The following is a 26,200-nucleotide window of genomic DNA, read 5'->3' as shown; positions in this document are numbered from 1 at the left end:
TACCATGACTCGCTGCTGTCTTCCTGTCAAGTATTCCCTGATCCATTGTAGTGCCTTCCCTGTTATCCCTGCTTGGTCCTCCAGTTTTTGCACTAATCTCTTGTGTGGAACTGTGTCAAATGCCTTCTTGCAGTCCAAGAAAATGCAATCCACCCACCCCTCTCTCTCTTGTCTTACTGCTGTCACCATGTCATAGAACTCCAGTAGGTTTGTGACACAGGATTTCCCATCCCTGAAACCATGTTGGCTGCTGTTGATGAGATCGTTCCTTTCTAGGTGTTCCACCACTCTTCTCCTGATAATCTTCTCCATGATTTTGCATACTATACATGTCAGTGACACTGGTCTGTAGTTTAATGCTTCATGTCTGTCTCCTTTTTTAAAGATTGGGACTACATTTGCTGTCTTCCATGCCTCAGGCAATCTCCCTGTTTCGATAGATGTATTGAATATTGTTGTTAGGGGTACACATAGCACCTCTGCTCCCTCTCTGAATACCCATGGGGAGATGTTATCTGGCCCCATTGCCTTTGAGGTATCTAGCTCACTCAGAAGCCTCTTCACTTCTTCCTCGGTTGTGTGCACTGTGTCCAGCTCATGGTGGTGTGCCCCACCTCTCCGTCTTTCTGGAGCCCCTTCTGTCTCCTCTGTGAACACTTCTTTGAATCTCTTGTTGAGTTCCTCACATACTTCACGGTCATTTCTTGTTGTCTCTCCTCCTTCCTTCCTTAGCCTGATTACCTGGTCCTTGACTGTTGTTTTCCTCCTGATGTGGCTGTACAACAGCTTCGGGTCAGATTTGGCTTTCGTTGCTATGTCATTTTCATATTGTCTTTGGGCCTCCCTTCTTATCTGTGCATATTCGTTTCTGGCTCTACGACTGCTCTCCTTATTCTCCTGGGTCCTTTGCCTTCTATATTTCTTCCATTCCCTAGCACACTTGGTTTTTGCCTCCCTGTACCTTTGGGTAAACCATGGGCTCATCCTAGCTTTTTCATTATTCCTGTTACCCTTGGGTACAAACCTCTCCTCAGCCTCCTTGCATTTTGTTGCTGCATATTCCATCATCTCATTAACTGGCTTCCCTGCCAGTTCTCTGTCCCACTGAACCCCGTTCAGGAAGTTCCTCATTCCTATGTAGTCCCCTTTCTTGTAGTTTGGCTTCATTCGTCCTGGCCTTCCTGCTTCTCCCTCCACTTGTAGCTCTACTGTGAATTCGAAGCTTAAAACCACATGGTCACTGGCCCCAAGGGGTCTTTCATATGTGATGTCCTCGATATCTCCACTACTCAAGGTGAATACTAAGTCCAGCCTTGCTGGTTCATCCTCTCCTATCTCTCTTGTAGTGTCCCTTACGTGTTGGCACATGAAGTTTTCCAGTACCACCTCCATCATCTTAGCCCTCCATGTATCTTGGCCCCCATGTGGGTCCAAGTTCTCCCAATCGATCTCCTTGTGGTTAAAGTCACCCATGATCAGGAGCTTTGCCCTGCATGCATGAGCTCTTCTGGCCACTCTAGCCAGTGTGTCAACCATCGCTCTATTGCTCTCGTCGTACTCTTGCCTTGGCCTCCTGCTGTTTTGTGGTGGGTTATACATCACTGCTATTACCACCTTGGGACCTCCAGAGTGAAGCGTTCCCGCTATGTAATCACTTTCTTCTCCGCTGTCTCCTCTCTCCAGCTCATCAAAATTCCAGCGATTTTTGATCAGCAATGCCACTCCTCCACCCCCCCCTGTTCCCTCTGTCTTTCCTCAGGATTTGGTATCCCGTTGGAAAGATGGCATCTGTTATCATACCTGTAAGCTTGGTTTCTGTGAGAGCTATGATGTCCGGTGATGCTTCTTTGACTCTTTCATGCCATGTGTGTGTGTGTGTGTGTGTGTGTGTGTGTGTGTGTGTGTGTGTGTGTGTGTGTGTGTGTGTGTGTGTGTGTGTGTGTGAAACACTGATTTTTCCCTCAAGTTCAATGCAACTGGTGAAGGTGGGAATGCTTCCTCCTAAGAAAAACACTACCAGCCATATACAAATAAAACTGATACAGCAAAAGATCAAAGTAAGAACATTTTAATAAAACACCATCATCTTACTAAAACTAATACCATATGTTAAGGACAAATATTCCAGGAAAAAGATAGTTTACAGGATTAAAAATTAATAAAAAATATCTGTAAGCTCATATTTAAGAATGAAAATAAAAACTGCAAAACCTTATATTTTATAAGTTTTAAGAGGCAGTGCCACAGAGCTACATACAAAAGAAATATTTACTGTTACAGTTTTGTCATTATTACATAATAATGTACTAATGTATTATGAAAGACTTAAAATTTTAAATACTGTATTGGGACTAGACATGAACTATGAAATAGAAAAGATATATAATTGAAAGATTATAACCATTCTTAACTACTGCTCAAAAGTTTGATTTTAACAGCATATAGTATGTAAGTACTTGTGAAGAATACCAAATGTTAAATACTTGAAGGTGCTTTATAAACAATCAAGCAAATTAGAAAAAAAAATATTTTGTGTACTGCAAATAAAATCTCTAGCACTTAATTCAGAAAAATAGTGCAACACAGAGGAAACTTGTATAGCCATATGATAATGATCATTACTCTAAGGCAACAACCACTCCACCAAAGCCAGTTGTGGCGTGTGGCAAGACAAATATGGTATGGACTATGGCCACTACAAATAACAAAAAATAAATGCTTTCAGTCCGCAGCAAGGCAGCCTATGATGCTGCGATAGCTTTAAAACAAAATCGCATATAAAAAAAAAGATGTCAACCCACCCTCACCTTGAATGAGAGCATATGGCACAGATCCTTCGTAAACTGGGTCATTTCTAGATCCTGTGAACGCATGAGGGACAATACAAATGAGCCAGTACTCAATGATGTATGTAAAGCTTTGACCAGACCGACAGAAAATTTACCTCAATTGAATCAAAATATGAATACAAAATTTAACTTATTATGATGGGAATTTATAATTTTTTCATATATACTGCAATGCCCCATGATACAAAAGTAAATTTTATGTCAATTATAAAAATTTCATAATGAAAAAAACTTCAAAAACTTCCCTATTCTCCAAGACTTTACTACAGCCTCTTCTTACTTAACAACGGAGTTCCATTCCTAAGACCATGTTGGTACACGAATTTGTCGCTAAGTGAGGAGCATACTATGATGGTAGTGGGTTTGTGTCAACCATCTTTCATATTGTTTTAATATCATCTTTGCATCATTTATAACATTTCTAGAATTTTTAAATGTTTATATAGCAGTGTACTCTATATTGTAATAAAAAGAATAGAGGAAATCAGCTCTAATATACATTATTTAGGTATGCATACCGGTCTGAGTCATCGGTAAACGAGTACGTCACTAAGTGAGGAGAGGCTGTATATGAAGGAGGTTAAAAGCAGCAGCTTTTCTTTCTCCATAAATTAGCTAGCTTTTTCATACTGCTTTCCCACTGTTTCACCTGGGATTTATTGCCTCCACCACATAATGACCTCTTCCTTGACTATACTTACAGGTTCACTGTTCCTAAAATTGTCATCTTTTCTACGAAGTTCACAATCTTCCGACTACATAAGTCTCCTAACCTAACTATCTGTTAAAGGGCTAAATAGCAACCAGGCAGTTCTGTTACACTGCCTTCACCAACCATGCGACATCAGTGCCATCATACTTCCCATTTTGCTATTTCATAGTTTGCAATACCATTATTTCATGCAGTTTTATATCCTCTATGTCATGTATAAAACTTCTGGGTTATGCTAATATTGCGAGTGCATGATACAGAAGACTATTACTGTATTACAAGTCATGTAAAATAGTATAATACAATTTTATTAATTACACTTTCTCTACTCATACCTACTCTACTTATCATGCCTCTATTTACCCCACAACTTTAAAGTTGTCTGATATAAAACTAAATAGATACATGTAATACTAAACAGTACAAATAATACTGTTTGACTTAAAAATTCCCATAATTGTTTTACTAGTTCAATAACATGACATTTAAGCGCACAATTAATTATTTGTTTTGCCAATGATGATCCCACTGGTGAAGATTATCAAGCAATGTACACAGAATAAGCACGTAAGAGTAATGGAAGGAAGAGTTGCCACCTTATTGAGGAGATGGATACTAGTGACAGACTACACATCTGATAATCTGTTCTAGGCTGTTTCATCATTATAGTCACAGCTAATTATGAGCAATGATCATGTGCAGTGTAGGAACTGTAACTATTGATGGCAGGTATTAAAAGGTGTGGGAATGTAATGACGATAAGCAAAATGAGTTGTGAAGATACTGGAATGGTTATATTTAGGTGAAATAAAATTTAAAATAATGAATTTTTGCTTGAAATATTATAAGATCTTCTATTGATATTTTATAAGAAATAATATGCAATAATTTCCTGTTACCTGACCTGATATAGGCTGAAATTAAAAAACTAGTTGCTTATAGGGAAATAAATCTTATTATTTAATAATTTCTATACTGTAAAAACACTCTGGTACTTTAAATTTATCACACACAGTAACTACATTTCATGAATTTGTTCCAGTCACGGTACTGTGCTTTTCTGTTATTCATTTGAGGTGAACCATAGAAATGATGAGAGGAAAAAGGTGAGTGGTGCACTGAAGCATCTGTGGAGACAAAGAATGTTATCCATGGAAGCAAAAAGAGGCACATAGTGGTACCAACATTCTAATATGGGAGTGAAGCATGGGTTGTGAATGTTGTAGCGAGGAGGAGGCAGGAGGCAGTGGAGATGTAGTGGCTGAGGACAATGTTTTTTATTTATTTATTATCACATTGGCCATTTCCCACCAAGGTAGGGTGGCCTGTAAAAGAAAAGCTTTCATCATCATTCACTCCATCACTGTCTTGCCAGAGGCAAGCTTACACTAAAGTTATAAAACTGCAACATTAACACCCCTCCTTCATAGGAATCAAGTCTGGCCTGCTGGTTTCCCTGAATCCCTTCATATATGTTACTTTGCTTACACTCCAACAGCACGTTAAATCCTAAAATTTATTTGTCTACATTCGCTCCTATTTAACACACTCATGCACGGTTGCTGATAGTCCAAGCCCCTTGCACACAAAACCTCCTTTACCCCCTACCTCCAACCTTTCCTAGGCCGATCCCTACCTCGCCTTCCCTCCACTACAGATTTATACACTCTTGAAATCATTCTGTTTCATTCCATCCTCTCTACATGTCCAAACCATCTCAATAACCCCTCTTCAGCCCTCTGGATAATAGTTTTGGTAATCCCATACCTCCTCCTAGTCTCCAAACTACGGATTCTCTGCATTATATTCACACCACACATTGCCCTAAGACATGACATCTCCACTGCCTCCAGCCTTCTCGTTGCAACATTCACAACCCATGCCTCACGCTCATACAAGAGCACTGGTATAACTATACTCTCATACATTCCTGTCTTTTCTTTCATGGATAAAGTTGTCTCCACAGACTCCTCAGTGCACCACTCACCTTGTTCCCCTCGTCAATTCCATTATTCACCTTATCCTTCACAGACCCAACTACTGACACGTCCACTCCCAAATATCTGAACACCTTCACCTCCTCCATACTCTCTCCTTCCAATCTGATATCCAATCTTTCATTACCTAATATTTTTGGTTATCTTCATCACCTTACTCTTTCCTATATTCACTTTTAATTTCCTTCTTTTACATACTCTACCAAACTTATCAACCAACCTCTACAATTTCTCTTCAGAATCCCCCAAAATCACAGTGTCATCACCAAAGACCAACTGTGACAACTCCCACTTTGTGTTAGATTCTTTATCTTTTCACCTCACACCTCTTGCAAACACCCAAGGTGGTGGTGTTAATATTATGTGGAGAATTCGTAGCTTGGAGAATAGGAGGTGTGAGGTTACTAAGAGTATTATCCAGAGAGTCGAGAAGGGGTTACTGAGGTGGTTTGGGCATTTAGAGAGGCTGCAGCAAGGTACGATTACTTGGAGGGTGTATAAATCTGTACTAGAGAGAAGGTGGAGTAGGGGTTGCCCTAGGAAAGGTTGGAGGGAGGGGGTAAAAGTTTTGTGTGAAAGGGGCTTGGACATCCAGTAGGCATGTGAGCATGTTAGATACGAGTGAGTAGAGCCAAATGGTGTTGGAGTGTGAGCAAGGTAACATTTGTGAAGGGATTCACCGAAATCCAGTTAGCTAAACTTGAGTCTTAGAGGTGGGAAGTACAGTGCCCGAATTCTGAAGGAGGGGTAGAAATAATTGTTGTTTGGAGGGGCATCTGACCTGTGGTATCAGCATGCCTCTGGCAAGACAGTGATAGGAGTTAATGATAAGAACATAAGAAAGGAGGAACACTGCAGCAGGCCTGTTGGCCCATACTAGGCAGGTCCTTTACAATTCATCCCACCAACAAAACATTTGCCCAGAGCATACCCAATGTCAGAGAACAAGGAAAAAACAGATGAACTAGGAATGATTATCTCCAAATAAAATGAACTAGGAATGGTTATCTTCAAATAAGAAGAAAAGTATATACATGTATAGAATATACAATGAACATAGCATACAAAGCAAGATTAAACTCACAGCTGCTTCACAGCAACACTAGAAGGTAAATGACAGTAAAGAGTCAAGTGATAACACTGATAAAAAATAAATAAATGCAATTAACAAAACCTATATAATACCTTCCAACAAAGATAGATTAAATAATGCAAACAGGTTATTAATGCAATTTCTGTACTTTCTTATTGCAGCAATAGGCTAAACAGACTGCATGAAAGATAAAGCAAGTAGTTACTGGAGTTTAAACCTCAGCAAAAACATAGTAAATAAACAGAGAGGAGAAAGGAGACCAAAACAGAGTACCACCTGGGAAGAAAAAATGCAGAGGAACAATAAAGAATAAAAACCCTAGGAAAAGCCATTATTCTAAGCTTTTCTCTTAAGTAAACAAAGAAAATAACATTAGCAGAACTTGCTAAGTTCATGCATATAGAGTTACTTTCAGAATCCTAGATAGACACACTTTATTTTAAGCATGAAAGACCAACTCTTGAAGACACAGCACCAGCATAGAACCCTCACCTAGTAAACAAAACCTTTATAAAGATAAAAAATATACATCCATACTGAAAGAATGAAGAACAAATGGATAAGATAAGATAAGATAAGATTTCGTTCGGATTTTTAACCCCGGAGGGTTAGCCACCCAGGATAACCCAAGAAAGTCAGTGCGTCATCGAGGACTGTCTAACTTATTTCCATTGGGGTCCTTAATCTTGTCCCCCAGGATGCGACCCACACCAGTCGACTAACACCCAGGTACCTATTTGCTGCTAGGTGAACAGGACAATAGGTGTAAGGTGAACAGGACAATAGGTGTAAGGAAACGTGTCGAAATGTTTCCACCCGCCGGGAATCGAACCTGGGCCCTCCGTGTGTGAAGCGGGAGCTGTAGCCACCAGGCCACACAATACACTCTCAGCAGACAGACAATCATGGAAATTGAAAAAAATAAAGGAAGACATGGAAATTACACACAAAACTGGTCCACAGGAATATAAAACAATACTTTTTCATCATTTGCGATAAAGAAGTGCATTGATTTGAGCAGCAGCAACACACCACAATATGACTACATGCAAGAGCTCAAAGGTAAACATGACTAAGTTTTTTCAAGTTAGTGCTAAGTTGGAGCCAAAAGTTAGAGCAGAGCACCTGCAGACTCAAACACTTAATTACAATACAATTTCTTATGGTCAAAAAACTTTCTCTAGCAAAACAACATATGTATCATCCCTATGTTTTTTTTTTTTTAACCCTTAAATTGTCCAAATGTAGATCTACGTTTTTTCAACATTTGAAAGTATGTAAAAAAACGTAGAGCTTCTTTTTCTTTTTTTACATTTGAAAACATGTAAAAAACTTTGATCTACATTTTTTTTGTTATATTTGAAAATATGTAAAAAAACGTAGATCTACTTTTGGAGCGCTACACATGTGAATGTAGATCTGTTTGGACAGTTTAAGGGTTAACAAGTTGGCCGTCTCCCACCGAGGCACGGTGACCCAAAAAGAAAATCCCCAAAAAGAAAATACTTTTATCATCATTCAACACTTTCACCTCACTCATACATAATCGCTGCATTTATATTATTGCAGAGGTGCCCAGAACACAACAGTTTAGAAGCATATACATATAAAGACACACAACATATCCCTCCAAACTGCCAATATCATAAACCCCTCCTTTAAAGTGCAGGCATTGTGCTTCCCATTTCCAGTAATCAAGTCCGGCTATATAAAAATAACCGGTTCCCCTGAATCCCTTCACTAAATATTACCCTGCTCAAACTCCAACAGCTTGTCAGGTCCCAAATACCATTGGTCTTCATTCACTCCTATCTAACATGCTCACGCATGCTTGCTGGAAGTCCAAGCCCCTTGCTCACAAAACCTCCTTTACCCCCTCCCTCCAACCTCTTCGAGGACGACCCCTACCCCGCCTTCCTTTCCCTACAGATTTATACACTCTCCATGTCATTCTACTTTGATTCATTCTCTCTAAATGACCAAACCACCTCAACAACCCCTCTTCAGCCCTTTGACTAATACTACTTTTATTAACTCCACACCTTCTCCTAATTTCCACACTCCAAATTCTCTGTATAATATTTACACCACACACTGCCCTTAGACAGGACATCTCCACTGCCTCCAACTGCCTCCTCGCTGCAGCATTTACCACCCAAGCTTCACACCCATATAAGAGTGTTGGTACCACTATACTTTCATACAATCCCTTCTTTGCCTCTATAGATAATGTTTTTTTGTCTCCACATATACCTCAATGCACCACTCACCTTTTTTCCTTCATCAATTCTATGGTTAATCTCATCCTTTAGTGATGAATATGGGGAATACATTTTTGCTAATTTTACTGTAAAAAACCTTAAGATGCCTATAACAATCAGTGCCATTTACCGGATACCCCACATAAACATCCCAAATTTCAGTGAGAAATTAAAGGCACTAATAACAAACAGACAAATGAACAAGCACCACCTTCTCTTAGCTGGAAACTTCAATATCAACCTTGGCCTACTAGATGATCAGCCTGTAACTGATTTCATCAACAATATGAACAACACACTTCTCATACCAACAATAACTAAACCAACCAGGCTGACTGAGACAAGTGCAGCCATAATAGATCACATATGGACCAATATACTAGCCCCCTTTAAATCAGGGATAATCACAGACAGCACTACAGACCACTACCCAACCTTTCTCTTAACAAGCATTAGTAAACCACCACTGGAATACAACAAAGTTTCATTTAGACTCTATTACGAGGCCTCAATAAGGAAGTTCACAGCAAACCTAGAGACTGTTGATTGGCCTACAGAATTCTCCACGGCCAGTGGTACTGATGATTGGACAGACATTTTTCTTAACAAATTACTTAGACTATACAACAAACATTGTCCTATAAAAACGAAACAGATCACGAATAAACGGCTCGGTTGCCCATGGCTAACCAGCAGCATTCTGAAATCCATTGATAAGAAACACCAATATGAAAAGCAATATAGACAGGGCTTAATACACAAAGATATTCTTAAACACTATTCATCAGTTCTCACCAAAGTAATAAAGAAAGCCAAACAACTGTACTACTCCAGCAGATTCACTGGCACAAGAGGAGATATAAAAAAGACCTGGAAAACACTCTCCCAGATTCTGGGCACCCACAAACTGAAAAAAAACAAGAATATTGTCCTAACTAAACCTAATGAAACACCACTGCATCCCACTGATATAGCTAACAAGATAAATGACTTCTTCTCAACCATAGGATTTAATCTTGCCAGAAAAATCCCATGTACCAACGCCCATGCCCGGGACTACCTAGATGGGAATTTCTCAAATTCCTTCTATCTTGTACCAAGTGAGCCCACCGAAGTCACCGAGATTATAAAATCACTTAAAAATAACTCAGGGAATCTGTCTCATGTCCCACCATTATTGTACAAGCAAGCAGCCCATGTCCTTTCACATGCTATTTCATTACTTTTTAACAAGTCACTAGAAAGTAGCACCTTCCTGAAACTACTCAAGACAGGAAGGGTTACAACAATACATAAAGATGGTGACCCTACAGATGTAAACAACTATAGACCAATATCAAACTTGCCATTGCTATCCAAAATCTTCGAAAAAATCGTGCACAGGAGACTATATTCATTTATAACGGCACAAAACATACTCAACCTCTGCCAATCTGGATTCAGGAAAAATAAAAGCACTAATGATGCAATTGTAAAAATGCTAGATCTGCTTTACACAGCATTGGAAAATAAGGAATATCCACTAGGAATTTTTACTGACCTAAGAAAAGCTTTTGACACAGTAGATCACGGCATTCTACTCCACAAACTTGACCATTATGGTATAAGAGGCCATGCGCATATTTCAAATCCTACCTTACTAATAGGTATCGGTATGTCACCATTAAAGACACAGCATCATCAACACGGCCACTTGATACTGGAGTTCCGCAGGGAAGTGTCCTTGGACCCCTGCTCTTCCTCATTTACATCAATGATCTTCCAAACGTATCCCAACACCTGAAACCCATTCTCTTTGCTGACGACACGACTTATGTCATCTCTCACCCTAATCTTGCCACCCTCAACACCATTGTAAACGAGGAGCTGCTCAAAATATCGACTTGGATGACAGCCAATAAACTTACACTTAACACTGACAAAACCTACTATATTATGTTTGGTAGCAGAGCAGGTGTTGCACAACTTAACATTAAGATGGATAACACTCTAATTGCCAGACACAATGAGGGCAAATTCCTAGGCCTATACCTCGACAACAACCTGAATTTCAGCACCCATATCCAACACATAACAAAAAATGTATCCAAAACAGTTGGGATCCTCTCCAAGATACGATACTACGTGCCGCAAAATGCCCTTCTCACACCATACCATTCACTCATTTATCCATACCTCATCTATGCTATTTGTGCTTGGGGATCAACTGCAGCAACACACCTAAAGCCAATAATAACCCAACAAAAAGCCACAGTAAGAACAATCACTAAATCCCATCCCTGGCAACACACCCCCCCACTCTTCATAGATCTAAACTTACTCCCTGTTCAGAACATCCACACTTACTACTGTGCAATCTACATCTACAGGGCCTTAAATTCCAATATTAACTTTGACCTAAAATGCTTTCTTGATAGTTGTGACATGACCCACAGGCATAACACCAGACACAAATATCTCTAAGACATTCCCCGTGTCCGACTAAACCTTTACAAAAATTCAATGTATGTCAAAGGCCCTAAAATCTGGAACACCCTACCTGAAAACTCTAGAACTGCAGACACATTCATCACCTTCAAAACTACCGTTAGAAAACATCTTATCTCCCTGATACACCCCGTCAACTAACTACATAAAAACCACCTGGTGGTTCACACTTACACTCATTCACTCACCCATTTGACTATAAGCACAGAAATATGAATCTTAATCTTAAAATAATGATTCCTAACTAGTCATAAGTTTGCCTGTGATACTCCAATATAGAAACTATGTATTGTGCCAAAACAAAAGCATGTACATTGCTAAACTCACAAACTAGTATTCAGTCACTTAGTATTAAGTCAACTTACTCCATTATTTGTAATAAATTAGGGGTAAGAATTAATCTAAGTTTGCCCGAAATGTCTAGCCATGCTAGGTGTCCTAGTGGTCCCCCTCTGTAATTAGTATTTTATTACATGTAAATCACACAATAACCAAAATCTGTAAACCCTGCATTGTAATCCTTATAGAGAATAAACTTGATTGAGTGATCCTTCATATAGTATTTCATTGCTTATCTCACTCAAGGACCTGCCAGTTTTTGCTTCTTAAATCACTGTTTGGCCTTTCTCAAGTGACATTAGAAACAAAAGCTAGATATACAAGACCTACAATAAGATGGAGGAAGAAACAAGCACAAACAACAAGCCTAAGAGGAATGTGCAAATTAGGATAAGCATACAGTGATGTCAAGGTTCCAACTACCTCAGGATGCCCTTATAGAGGATGTCCACTGTACTCAAAAAGCAGCCTTCGGTAAAGAAAAAGAACATTTCTGAAAAATAATTTATCTTACCTTGAAGTAAAGTGTGTGACACAGATCCTTGATGAAGTGTGACATCTCAATGAGTTTCTCTCGACACATAGGGAAGGAGGCAGCAGCCGTGTAGCACCGTGCAATGTTTGTACACACCTGAACTGCAACGTCACTGGGTTTACTACTGGCATTAAGTACACTCACACACCTATTATAGGCACCTTGTAGTACCTGATGGGAGAATAGAAGACACTTTATGAAATACATAATAGGCATCAAAATTAAGTACAGTGGACCCTCGGCTAACGAACGCATCGTATAATGTTAAATCCGCCTAACGAAGCATTTGAGGGTAAAAAATTTGGCCTGCGTAACGATAAAAAACTCGCCCAATGTGATTCGTCTGGAAACTGTCCGTCCAGCCTGAGCGCCTCAGCTGCCCTGCCATCATTGTTTACAAGCCAGGGTGCCCGGTTTCATGCATATATTCGATACATTTTGTATTATTCCATTGTTTATAGTGCTTGTAACTACTAAATAAGCCACCATGGGCCCAAAGAAAGCTTTTAGTGCCAACCCTGTGGTAAAAAGGGTGAGAAATACTATCGAAATATTATCGTACCACGGTCAGCTGCTGCTGCACCACCGTCAGCTGTTGCTGCACCACCGTCAGCTGTTGCTGCACCACTGTCAGCTGTACTACTCGAAGATGTGGAGAGACTGTTGTTGGTGTGGCTTAACGAGAAACAATTACCAAGAAACGATTAACCCCCAGAGGGTTAGTCATCTAGGATAACCCAAGAAAATCAGTGAGTCATCGAGGACTGTCTAACTTATTTCCATTGGGGTCATTAATCTTGTCCCCCAGGATGTGACCCACACCAGTCAACTAACACCCAGGTGAACAGAAAAAAATGCCTGGAACTAGTGCTCATATTGGTGAATTTAAGGCCAGCAAAGGTTGGTTTGAGAGATTTAAGAATCGTAGTGGCATACACAGTGTGGTAAGGCATGGCAAAGCTGAAAAATTCCAACCCCAACATATGTTCAATTGTGACAAAACAGGCCTGTTCTGGAAGAAAATGCCAAACAGGACCTACATTACTCAGGAGGAAAAGGCACTCCCAGGACACAAGCCTATGAGAGACAACCTAACTTTCTTGTTTTGTTGTAATGCTCGTGGGGATTGCAAAGTGAAGCTTTACTCATGTATCACTCTGAAAATCCCAGAGTGTTCAAGAAAAACAGTGTCTCATCACTCATCAATACTCTTCAATAAAGGTAAGTGTCATTTTAACATTTATTTATATAGTTACTGTGCATGTCTCATTGTTTTCCTTGTAGGGAAATGTATATTACATGAAAAAAAAAAATATTTTTAATACTTTTGACTGTCTGGAATGGATTAATTGGATTTCCATTATTTCTTATGGGAAAAATTAATTCAGCTAATGATAATTTCATCTAACGATGAGCTCTCAGGAATGGATTAATATCGTTAGCCGAGGGTCCACTGTATTATCTTCATCTCAAGCTGCATTCATAAGTAAACTGTCATTTATGTAAATTTAATTAAATTTTATTGTGTTTGTAGTAACCAAAACAAATTCCCTAATAATTATTTTAACCCCTTGACTGTCGCAACCCCCAATCCTGAGGTGTCTCCTGGTGTCGCAAAATTTCCCAAAAAAAAAAAAAAAAAAGGAATATTTTTCTTATGAAATGATAGAGAATCTTTTCCCGATTGTAATGACACCAAAAGAACGAAATTTGATGGAAAACTGACGGAATTACGCTCTTGTGAAGTTAGCGACCTAGGCGATATTTACAAATCAGTGATTTCGCCCAATTTGAGCCCTATTTTCGGCTAATTCTGTTGTTCCAGTCGACCAAACTCATAGCTATTTCTTTAGAACTCCATTTTTTCTATCGACTGAGTATAAGAAACTGCCCATTTACCGATTTCAACTACCCAATAACGTGGTCAGAAATTTGCAATTTGGCCAATTTCACGAAAATTAAAAAATATGACAATTTCAAAATAAGGTCCAGAATGAACAAAGCAGACATTCCTGGCTCTAAAATAACTTTTTCTTTGTTCATCAGTCATGTCTCCAGGCCTCCCTGATATTACTCTTGCTTTTTATTTTGAATTTTTTTTCAGACAAAAAATAGAAGATTTACTGTTATGCAGACAACTGCAATATTGTAATAATTGTACAGATAATGTCAACCCATTCATGACTGCATATTAGAATGGCTACATGGACATTTATTGGAAAATGACATCATTTGTTTACTTTTGAACATCGGCAAAAATCAAACATTTCCCCTACTTTGAGCTCCATTTCACGGTTCGTTTCATAGTAAAACCAATCAAAATCACCTTTATTTCTATAACATGTTTTCCAGTCTATCAAATGAGACCAAGAATATGAGACTACAACCACAAATACTATATGAAAATAGATCACAAAGTCGGCATTTTAATTAACAAAAAAACGGTCGGAGTTTTTTCTCATTATGCACTGGGTGCTGCAGGATTTTTTTTATATGGTGCACACTGACTACAGAGACCCATTCTCTTACATGTGGGCCTACCACCTTTCTCCTGCTTGATTTGAAGCCGCTAGAATTTATTTTTTATTTTTATTATCACACCGGCCGATTCCCACCAAGGCAGGGTGGCCCGAAAAAGAAAAACTTTCACCATCATTCACTCCATCACTGTCTTGCCAGAAGGGTGCTTTACACTACAGTTTTTAAACTGCAACATTAACACCCCTCCTTCAGAGTGCAGGCACTGTACTTCCCATCTCCAGGACTCAAGTCCGGCCTGCCGGTTTCCCTGAATCCCTTCATAAATGTTACTTTGCTCACACTCCAACAGCACGTCAAGTATTAAAAACCATTTGTCTCCATTCACTCCTATCAAACACGCTCACGCATGCCTGCTGGAAGTCCAAGCCCCTCGCACACAAAACCTCCTTTACCCCCTCCCTCCAACCCTTCCTAGGCCGACCCCTACCCCGCCTTCCTTCCACTACAGACTGATACACTCTTGAAGTCATTCTGTTTCGCTCCATTCTCTCTACATGTCCGAACCATTTATGAGTATTTATGAGTATATATACGTCAAACACAGTGGCTCGTAAGACGTATATATACGACCGAAACAGTCAAAGGGTTAATTTTAAGAGTTGTAAAATTAAGCAATTAGAATTATACTCCAAGTTCTTAAAATGATGACACTTTTTTTTAATACTATGTCTCCCACTAAGGTAGGGCGACCCAACAGAGAAAACATATTTAGGAAACTCTTAAAGTAAATGTTGAATGTTAATCAATTTTCAGTCTCTCTTCTTTCTTTGTTTCAGTTCTCACAAATTCCATTTTCACTTTTAATTATAATGTACGGTAAGCAATTTTTTTTTTTATTTTACATTAAATGCAAAATTAGTAAATGCTGATTCAGTAGAAGTATTTGTATTTTTTTATTTTAACCCTTTCAGGGTTTTGGACGTACTAGTACGGCTTACGCACCAGGGTTTTTGACGTACTAGTACGCCTAAATTCTAACGCCCTCAAATCTAGTGAGAGAAAGCCGGTAGGCCTACATATGAAAGAATGGGTCTATGTGGTCAGTGTGCATAGTATAAAAAAAATCCTGTAGCACACAGTGTGTAATGAGAAAAAAAAAAAACTGACCATGTTTTTGGATTAAAACAGCAACTTTGCACTGTATTTTCGTATGGTATTTATTGTTGTATTCTAGTTTTCCTGGTCTCATTTTATAGACTGGAAGACATATTACAGAAATTGAGATGATTTTGACTGGTTTTACAAAGAAAAGTACCTTGAAATTGAGCTCAAAGTAGCAGAAATGTTCGATTTTTACCAAAGTTCAAAAGTAAACAAATCATGCTATGCATCCAATACATGCCAACTGGTGAGTCTAATATTCTTTCACAAATGCATTGATATTATTTATACCATTTCTACACTAATGCAGTAGTCTGCATAACAGTAAATCTTCTATTTTTTTGTGAGAATAAAAATTCAAAGTGGAAAGCAAAAGAATGTAAGAGGGGCCTTGAGACGTGACTAATGAACAGAGGAAATGTTATTTTAGTGCCAGAATGTCTTTCTTGTTTATTCTGGACCCTATTTAGAAATTGGCATCTTTTGTAATTTGTGTGAAATTGGCAAAATTGCTAAATTCTGACCACTGTATTGGATAGTTTAAATCGGTAAATGGGTGGTTTCTTGTACTCATTCAATAGAAAAAATGGAGTTCTAGCAAAATAGTTATAATTTTGGTCGACAAGTGCACTGGAATTGGCCAAAAATAGGGCTCAAAGTGGGTAAAATCGCCAATGCGTAAACATCGTCGAGACCACTAACTTCGCAACAGCATAACTCCGCAAGTTTTCCATCAAATTTCATACTTTTGGTGTCATTATGATTGGGAAAAGATTCTCTATCTTTTCATAAGAAAAATAATTTTTTTTTTTTTGAAATTTGGTCGACCCTGAGAACAAGTCTCTGAGAGGGCCTGTCGACCCTGAAAGGGTTAAAGATAAATCTTGCTATCCCATACTATGAGCAACTTCCAGCTATTTTCACTTTTAACAAATAAGAATTCAAGGAAAATGAAGTGAGGTCATCTCAGAAAATACACACAAAAAAGTTCTACATAGTAGAAGAAAAGAGAAAATCCGCAAAAATAGAACAAAAGATAAAATAACTGGAAAGATTTAAACGTAATTTCTTTCAAGCTTCACCTCAAGTCCCTTTTCTCTTCTTAGTTCCTCAGCATTAAGTGCAGAGCAATTAATAGTATGGTAGGTGAGTTCTGCAGCTGCTGCGAGTAGTGAGGTCTCTTTACTGAAAAGTTGCTCATCATCTGCCTCTAGCTGGATGGTCTTGATGAGCATTGGGTAGCCAGAATATTTGTATGGTGCCAACACTGTAACAACAAGTTGTTTTAAGTCTACTAAACATGAACTAAATGCACAAATTACCCACAATTCGGAGCTCAAATCTAGATGGCATTTCAGTCTATTCAGGACAGAGCAGAACATTGTGTAAAACTATACTGTGTTTACAAATTGTGACTTAGTTGTGATATGCTCCAGCTACAGAATTGTGGCTTTTATTCTTCAAGAAACAAATAATTATAAAAGTAATGGCTTACTATCTTTACAAAAAGTAATTATGAGACAGATAGAATATCCATAAACAACCCATCCATATACAACCCATAAATATACAACCCATCCATATACAACCCATCCATATACAACCCTTCCAACTCTAGTATGGTGAATGCTGACCCCATAATAGGTGTCAGCATTCACTGACACCTATTATTATGTACAAATGCAGTTTCTACTGCACCAAAGAAAATAAGCAGCTGACAAACAATAAGTTGTATAGTATTTGTACATACTTTTTTTTTTTTTCAACAAGTCGGCCGTCTCCCACCGAGGCAGGGTGACCCAAAACAGAAAGAAAATCCCCGAAAAGAAAATACTTTCATCATCATTCAACACTTTCACCACACTCACACATTATCACTGCTTTTGCAGAGGTGCTGAGAATACAACAGTTTAGAAGCATATACGTACAAAGATACACAACATATCCCTCCAAACTGCCAATATCCCAAACCCCTCCTTTAAAGTGCAGGCATTGTACTTCCCATTTCCAGGACTCAAGTCCGACTATATGAAAATAACCGGTTTCCCTGAATCCCTTCACTAAATATTACCCTGCTCACACTCCAACAGATCGTCAGGTCCCAAGTATCATTCATTTCCATTCACTCCTAACACGCTCATGCACGCTTACTGGAAGTCCAAGCCCCTCGCCCACAAAACCTCCTTTACCCCCTCTTTCCAACCCTTTCGACGACGACCCCTACCCCTCTTTCCTTCCCCTATGCCTATAGATTTATATGCTTTCCATGTCATTCTACTTTGATCCATTCTCTCTAAATGACTAAACCACCTCAACAACCCCTCTTCTGCCCTCTGACTAATGCTTTTATTAACTCCACACCTCCTAATTTCCACACTCCGAATTTTCTGCATAATATTTACACCACACATTGCCTTTAGACAGGACATCTCCACTGCCTCCAACCATCTCCTCACTGCTGCATTTACCACCCAAGCTTCACATCCATATAAGAGTGTTGGTACTACTATACTTTCATACATTCCCTTCTTTGCCTCCATAGATAACGTTTTTTGACTCCACATATACCTCAACGCACCACTCACCTTTTTTCCCTCATCAATTCTATGGTTAACCTCATCCTTCATAAACCCATCCGCCGACACGTCAACTCCCAAGTATCTGAAAACATTCACTTCTTCCATACTCCTCCTCCCCAATTTGATATCCAATTTTTCCTTATCTAAATCATTTGATACCCTCATCACCTTACTCTTTTCTATGTTCACTTTCAACTTTCTACCTTTACACACATTCTCAAACTCATCCACTAACCTTTGCAATTTTTCTTTAGAATCTCCCATAAGCACAGTATCATCAGCAAAATGTAACTGCGTCAGTTCCCATTTTGAATTTGATTCCCCATAATTTAATCCCACCCCTCTCCCGAACACCCTAGCATTTACTTCTTTTACAACCCCATCTATAAATATATTAAACAACCATGGTGACATTACACATCCCTGTCTAAGACCTACTTTTACCGGGAAGTATTCTCCCTCTCTTCTACATACCCTAACCTGAGCCTCACTATCCTCATAAAAGCTCTTTACAGCATTTAGTAACTTACCACCTATTCCATATACTTGCAACATCTGCCACATTGCTCCTCTATCCACTCTATCATATGCCTTTTCTAAATCCATAAATGCAATAAAAACTTCCCTACCTTTATCTAATTACTGTTCACATATATGCTTCAATGTAAACACTTGATCTACACATCCCCTACCCACTCTGAAGCCTCCTTGCTCATCCGCAATTCTACATTCTGTCTTGCCTCTAATTCTTTCAATAATAACCCTACCGTATACTTTTCCTGGTATACTCAGTAAACTTATTCCTCTATAATTTTTACAATCTCTTTTGTCCCCTTTCCCTTTATATAAAGGGACTATACATGCTCTCCGCCAATCCCTAGGTACCTTCCCCTCTTTCATACATTTATTAAACAAAAGTACCAACCACTCCAACACTATATCCCCCCCTGCTTTTAACATTTCTGTCATGATCCCATCAGTTCCAGCTGCTTTACCCCCTTTCATTCTACGTAATGCCTCACGTACCTCCACCACACTTACATTCTGCTCTTCTTCACTCCTAAAAGATGGTATACCTCCCTGGCCAGTGCATGAAATTACCGTCTCCCTTTCTTCCTCAACATTTAAAAGTTCCTCAAAATATTCTCGCCATCTACCTAATACCTCCCTCTCCCCATCTACTAACTCCCCTACTCTGTTTTTAACTGACAAATCCATACTTTCCCTAGGCTTTCTTAACTTGTTTAACTCACTCCAAAATTTTTTCTTATTTTCATTAAAATTTCTTGACAGTGCCTCTCCCACTCTTTCATCTGCTCTCCTTTTGCACTCTCTCACCACTCTCTTCACCTTTCTTTTACTCTCCATATACTCTGCTCTTCTTATAACACTTCTGCTTTGTAAAAACCTCTCGTAAGCTACCTTTTTCTCTTTTATCACACCCTTTACTTCATCATTCCACCAATCACTCCTCTTTCCTCCTGCCCCCACCCTCCTATAACCACAAAATTCTGCCGCACATCCTAATACTGCATTTTTAAAACTATTCCAACCCTCTTCAACCCCCCCACTACTCATCTTTGCACTAGCCCACCTTTCTGCCAATAGTCGCTTATATCTCGCCCGAACTTATCAGAACTTATCAGAGTAAATAAATAGGAACATAAACAGTGGTTATATTACTAAATTTAAAAAGAGAAACTTTCGTTTTTCTTATTGGGCCACCCTGCCTCGGTGGGATACGGCCAGTTTTTTGGAAGAAGGAGAAGAAGAAGAAGAAGAAGAAGAAGAAGAAGAAAAAAAAAAGTGGTGCCAGAACAACAAACAAATTTGTGAGTTTCAAAATGGAGACAGATTGATATATGATGCTAACACTTCAAGGAGAAATTCTAAGGAAGTCTGGAGTCTTCCAGGCATCAAGGAAATGATTTACAGTATTTGTTAATTGGCCTGCTGTTTTAGAACTGGCTTGCCATGAGCTTGAATGCCATCCATTCCGTAAGTTAGGAAAATTACAGCCAGAGAGAAAGAACAAATCACGTCTACCTTCACTGGTACTAGTAATGTGGGGAAATATAGGCAGAAGAACAAATCAACAAAACAAAAATCTACGAAAAGCATTATGCAATGGTATGTATCATACAAACAAACAGAAATATGTGCAGTTTGTCTCACTATTCAAAATATTGTTAGGGATCTCATAGCAACTGACTGCATAGTGCTTTAATGGAAGGATACCTTACTGACAAGCTAGAAAGATAACAGAGGCAAGAAGATAAAGTTGAAGATTCACAAAAATAAATGGGATTCCTACACATTTTATATATAAGCATTAGTTAACCACTATGGGCCAACCTTCAATTATGAAAACTAGAGACTAGGCCCAACATCTTCAACTCCCATATAGCCAATGACCTCACATGAAACACCTACACAAAGAACACCTCACCATGTGCATAAAAATGGCAAAGACATACACAGTAGTACTCATCTCCCCATATTCATAACAACACTACACATGAATACAGAGCACACATCTCTCAACATGCATAACAAGCTTACGACCCCACACATGAACACAGTACATATTTCACCATGTACTTGACTGCATGACCAATACTTTTTAACTGTAACTGTGGATAGTTGAACTAAGGTACACAAGTGTAATTTACTGTCTTGTAAAGTGGTCAGTATATCTTAGTACTTTATATTACTGTATATATTTATGTTATGGATATATTATTTATCCTTATATTACTAAGGCCTTTGCACATAAGAAATCTTTTACCTACAGATGAAACTCAAATGGAAATACAGTTTGTCAACCAATACATAAAGTACCAGCATTATGGGTACTGACTTTCGTTCTTCCTAATATGGGTCACAGTAATTATTCATAGTAACTCTTCAATTTCAAGCTATCTGATCACAAATTCAAAGGTGATTTACATAATGCTATAAACGAAGTATTAATGTCATAAGTCTTAGTCAGTTAAAATAGATGAAGTTAAAATATGTAAACTAAACAGTCCAATTGGAGATCACAACCAATGATTAATCATACTAACTGTACAACAACTTCACCGGTGCTTAAAACTTACACTTGACTGGTATTTGCTTATTTTGAGGTCTTTCTCTTCTTATTTTACAAATAATAATACAAATCTGAAATAAAAATCTTACCATCCTTGTAGCGTGAGAAAAGAATGCTTTGTGTTCGGATAACTAGAAGAATATTCTTCGGATCAGGCCCATCTACTGCATGTGCTGATCGACTACATAGGAATTCATACGCTTTGTTAACCCTCTCAAATTTATCCTGTAAAAATACACTATTAATATTAAACTTGGAGAAAAATCTCAATTAATAATAAGCCTCAAGGGAATATCACAATAAATTTTCTGCATGTACTGTAGTTCATAACACAAAGAAAATAAAATATTTTTATATCTTTTCTCTGCACTGATACTATGAGCAGCAAAAGATTTTTCTGAATATAGTCTACTAGGGAATATGCACACATGGCTACTCCTGATGTTTCCCAACACTTTAGAAATCTTAATAATTAGATTCTGGAGCAATGGATTTATTAAATACAACAATATATTGAAAACATTACCCTTCCATCAGGATTCTTATCTGGATGGTACTTCTGAGCAAGTCTAAAGTATGCTTTTCGAATCTTAGCATCATCATGTCGAGAATCATTCTCCAGACCAAGCTCTGTGTAAGCATCTTCAACAGTCATAGAAGATGGCTGCTTTTCTACCTCACTCTGCCATGCTGCCAAGACTCTTTTCAGAAGCGCAACCTGTTAGAGTGCACTGTGTAATAAAATAGAATTTTCCAATGTATGTTTTTAATAACTTTTAAAGTGTTACAAAAAAATAATCTTGAAGGAGCACCCAAAAAACTGTCAATAAATTTTACACACTAGTATGGCTACCATACACAAAAAAATTACCACTTGTACCACTATGAACAAGAAAGGCAAAAGAAATGTCATCATTTGTACTACTGAGAAATAAAAAGGCATAAAAAAAAGACTACTTCCAGGAAGTATATAAAAATGAGAAAAAATTGAATAAAATAAATACAGTAACATTATAGGCAAGGAAAAAAAAAAAGATTAATGGAAAAGAGAAATTAAATGATGAGGATAATGCAGAGGTAGAGAAAATGAAGTAAACAACAGATGGTACAGAACAGTAAATGAAAAAGGTCAGTAAAGAACATGGTTCTCCATTTTTTTGACCACGGCACTGCTTCCATGGGCAAGGTAATCCAACAACTCCACTACCTAAATAACTCTTCCTTTTTTTTTGTTTTTAACAAGTCGGCCGTCTCCCACCGAGGCAGGGCGACCCAAAAAGAAAGAAAATCCCCAAAAAGAAAATACTTTCATCATCATTCAACACTTTCACTTCACTCACACATAATCACTGTTTTTGCAGAGGTGCTCAGAATACAACAATTTAGAAGTTTAGTTATAGGTTATAGTTATAGTTATAGGTAATACATATTTTAAGAAAAAGAGGATAAATAAGTATACAAGATATGATGTAGGGCGAAATGACAGTAGTTTGTTGGATTATGTATTGGTAGATAAAAGACTGTTGAGTAGACTTCAGGATGTACATGTTTATAGAGGGGCCACAGATATATCAGATCACTTTCTAGTTGTAGCTACACTGAGAGTAAAAGGTAGATGGGATACAAGGAGAATAGAAGCATCAGGGAAGAGAGAGGTGAAGGTTTATAAACTAAAAGAGGAGGCAGTTAGGGTAAGATATAAACAGCTATTGGAGGATAGATGGGCTAATGAGAGCATAGGCAATGGGGTCGAAGAGGTATGGGGTAGGTTTAAAAATGTAGTGTTAGAGTGTTCAACAGAAGTTTGTGGTTACAGGAAAGTGGGTGCGGGAGGGAAGAGGAGCGATTGGTGGAATGATGATGTAAAGAGAGTAGTAAGGGAGAAAAAGTTAGCATATGAGAAGTTTTTACAAAGTAGAAGTGATGCAAGGAGGGAAGAGTATATGGAGAAAAAGAGAGAGGTTAAGAGAGTGGTGAAGCAATGCAAAAAGAGAGCAAATGAGAGAGTGGGTGAGATGTTATCAACAAATTTTGTTGAAAATAAGAAAAAGTTTTGGAGTGAGATTAACAAGTTAAGGAAGCCTAGAGAACAAATGGGTTTGTCAGTTAAAAATAGGAGAGGAGAGTTATTAAATGGAGAGTTAGAGGTATTGGGAAGATGGAGGGAATATTTTGAGGAATTGTTAAATGTTGATGAAGATAGGGAAGCTGTGATCTTGAGTATAGGGCAAGGAGGAATAACATCTTGTAGGAGTGAGGAAGAGCCAGTTGTGAGTGTGGGGGAAGTTCGTGACGCAGTAGGTAAAATGAAAGGGGGTAAGGCAGCCGGGATTGATGGGTTAAAGATAGAAATGTTAAAAGCAGGTGGGGATATAGTTTTGGAGTGGTTGGTGCAATTATTTAATAAATGTATGGAAGAGGGTAAGGTACCTAGGGATTGGCAGAGAGCATGCATAGTTCCTTTGTATAAAGGCAAAGGGGACAAAAGAGAGTGCAAAAATTATAGGGGGATAAGTCTGTTGAGTATACCTGGTAAAGTGTATGGTAGAGTTATTATTGAAAGAATTAAGAGTAAGACGGAGAATAGGATAGCAGATGAACAAGGAGGCTTTAGGAAAGGTAGGGGGTGTGTGGACCAGGTGTTTACAGTGAAACATATAAGTGAACAGTATTTAGATAAGGCTAAAGAGGTCTTTGTGGCATTTATGGATTTGGAAAAGGTGTATGACAGGGTGGATAGGGGGGCAATGTGGCAGATGTTGCAGGTGTATGGTGTAGGAGGTAGGTTACTGAAAGCAGTGAAGAGTTTTTACGAGGATAGTGAGGCTCAAGTTAGAGTATGTAGGAAAGAGGGAAATTATTTCCCAGTAAAAGTAGGCCTTAGACAAGGATGTGTGATGTCACCGTGGTTGTTTAATATATTTATAGATGGGGTTGTAAGAGAAGTAAATGCGAGGGTCTTGGCAAGAGGCGTGGAGTTAAAAGATAAAGAATCACACATAAAGTGGGAGTTGTCACAGTTGCTCTTTGCTGATGACACTGTGCTCTTGGGAGATTCTGAAGAGAAGTTGCAGAGATTGGTGGATGAATTTGGTAGGGTGTGCAAAAGAAGAAAATTAAAAGTGAATACAGGAAAGAGTAAGGTTATGAGGATAACAAAAAGATTAGGTGATGAAAGATTGGATATCAGATTTGAGGGAGAGAGCATGGAGGAGGTGAATGTATTCAGATATTTGGGAGTGGACGTGTCAGCGGATGGGTCTATGAAAGATGAGGTGAATCATAAAATTGATGAGGGAAAAAGGGTGAGTGGTGCACTTAGGAGTCTGTGGAGACAAAGAACTTTGTCGTTAGAGGCAAAGAGGGGAATGTATGAGAGTATAGTTTTACCAACACTCTTATATGGGTGTGAAGCATGGGTGATGAATGTTGCAGCGAGGAGAAGGCTGGAGGCAGTGGAGATGTCATGTCTGAGGGCAATGTGTGGTGTGAATATAATGCAGAGAATTCGTAGTTTGGAAGTTAGGAGGAGGTGCGGGATTACCAAAACTATTGTCCAGAGGGCTGAGGAAGGGTTGTTGAGGTGGTTCGGACATGTAGAGAGAATGGAGCGAAACAGAGTGACTTCAAGAGTGTATCAGTCTGTAGTGAAAGGAAGGCGGGGTAGGGGTCGGCCTAGGAAAGGCTGGAGGGAGGAGGTAAAGGAGGTTTTGTGTGCGAGGTTCTTGGACTTCCAGCAGGCATGCGTGAGCGTGTTTGATAGGAGTGAATGGAGACAAATGGTTTTTAATACTTGACGTGCTGTTGGAGTGTGAGCAAAGTAACATTTATGAAGGGGTTCAGGGAAACCGGCAGGCCGGACTTGAGTCCTGGAGATGGTAAGTACAGTGCCTGCACTCTGAAGGACGGGTGTTAATGCTGCAGTTTAAAAACTGTAGTGTAAAGCACCCTTCTGGCAAGACAGTGATGGAGCGAATTATGGTGAAAGTTTTTCTTTTTCGGGCCACCCTGCCTTGGTGGGAATCGGCCAGTGTGATAATAAAAAAAAATAATATGTATAAAGATACACAACATATCCCTCCAAACTGCCAATATCCCAAATGCCTCCTTTAAAGTGCAGGCATTGTACTTCCCATTTATAGAACTCAAGTCTGGCTATATAAAAATAACTGGTTTCCCTGAATCCCTTCACTAAATATTACCCTGCTCACACTCCAACAGCTCGTCAGGTCCCAAATACCATTCGTCTCCATTCACTCCTATCTAACACGCTCACGCATGCTTGCTGGAAGTCCAAGCCCCTCACCCACAAAACCTCCTTTACCCCCTCTCACCAACCCTTTCGAGGATGACCCCTACCCCGCCTTCCTTCCCTTATAGATTTATATGCTTTCCATGTCATTCTACTTTGATCCATTCTCTCTAAATGACCAAACCACCTCAACCCCTCCTCATCCCTCTAATACTTTTATTAACTCCACACCTTCTCCTAATTTCCACACTCCGAAATTTTCTGCATAATATTTACACCACACATTGCCCTTAGACAGGACACCTCCACTGCCTCCAACTGCCTCCTCGTGATGAATGGTTTAGAAAACCGACAAGCTGA

At 38.8% G+C, this 26,200-nt stretch overlaps 1 protein-coding gene across 1 annotated transcript in view; it reads right to left on the bottom strand.

Moving 5' to 3' along the window:
- Positions 1–26,200, bottom strand: part of Rme-8 (receptor mediated endocytosis 8) — a 135,819-nt gene that overhangs the window by 55,564 nt on the left and 54,055 nt on the right. The window contains exons 25-28 of the mRNA XM_070097155.1: positions 22,115–22,306; positions 21,678–21,813; positions 16,998–17,182; positions 12,253–12,444 (exon numbers count right to left, since the gene is read on the bottom strand). Coding sequence (XP_069953256.1) covers positions 12,253–12,444; positions 16,998–17,182; positions 21,678–21,813; positions 22,115–22,306 — 705 coding nt within the window. The remainder of the gene's footprint in view (positions 1–12,252; positions 12,445–16,997; positions 17,183–21,677; positions 21,814–22,114; positions 22,307–26,200) is intronic.

Source organism: Cherax quadricarinatus, chromosome 4 (assembly GCF_038502225.1).
Source record: "Cherax quadricarinatus isolate ZL_2023a chromosome 4, ASM3850222v1, whole genome shotgun sequence".
Taxonomy (NCBI): Eukaryota; Metazoa; Arthropoda; class Malacostraca; order Decapoda; family Parastacidae; genus Cherax; species Cherax quadricarinatus.
This window is presented reverse-complemented; position numbering and strand designations above follow the sequence as displayed.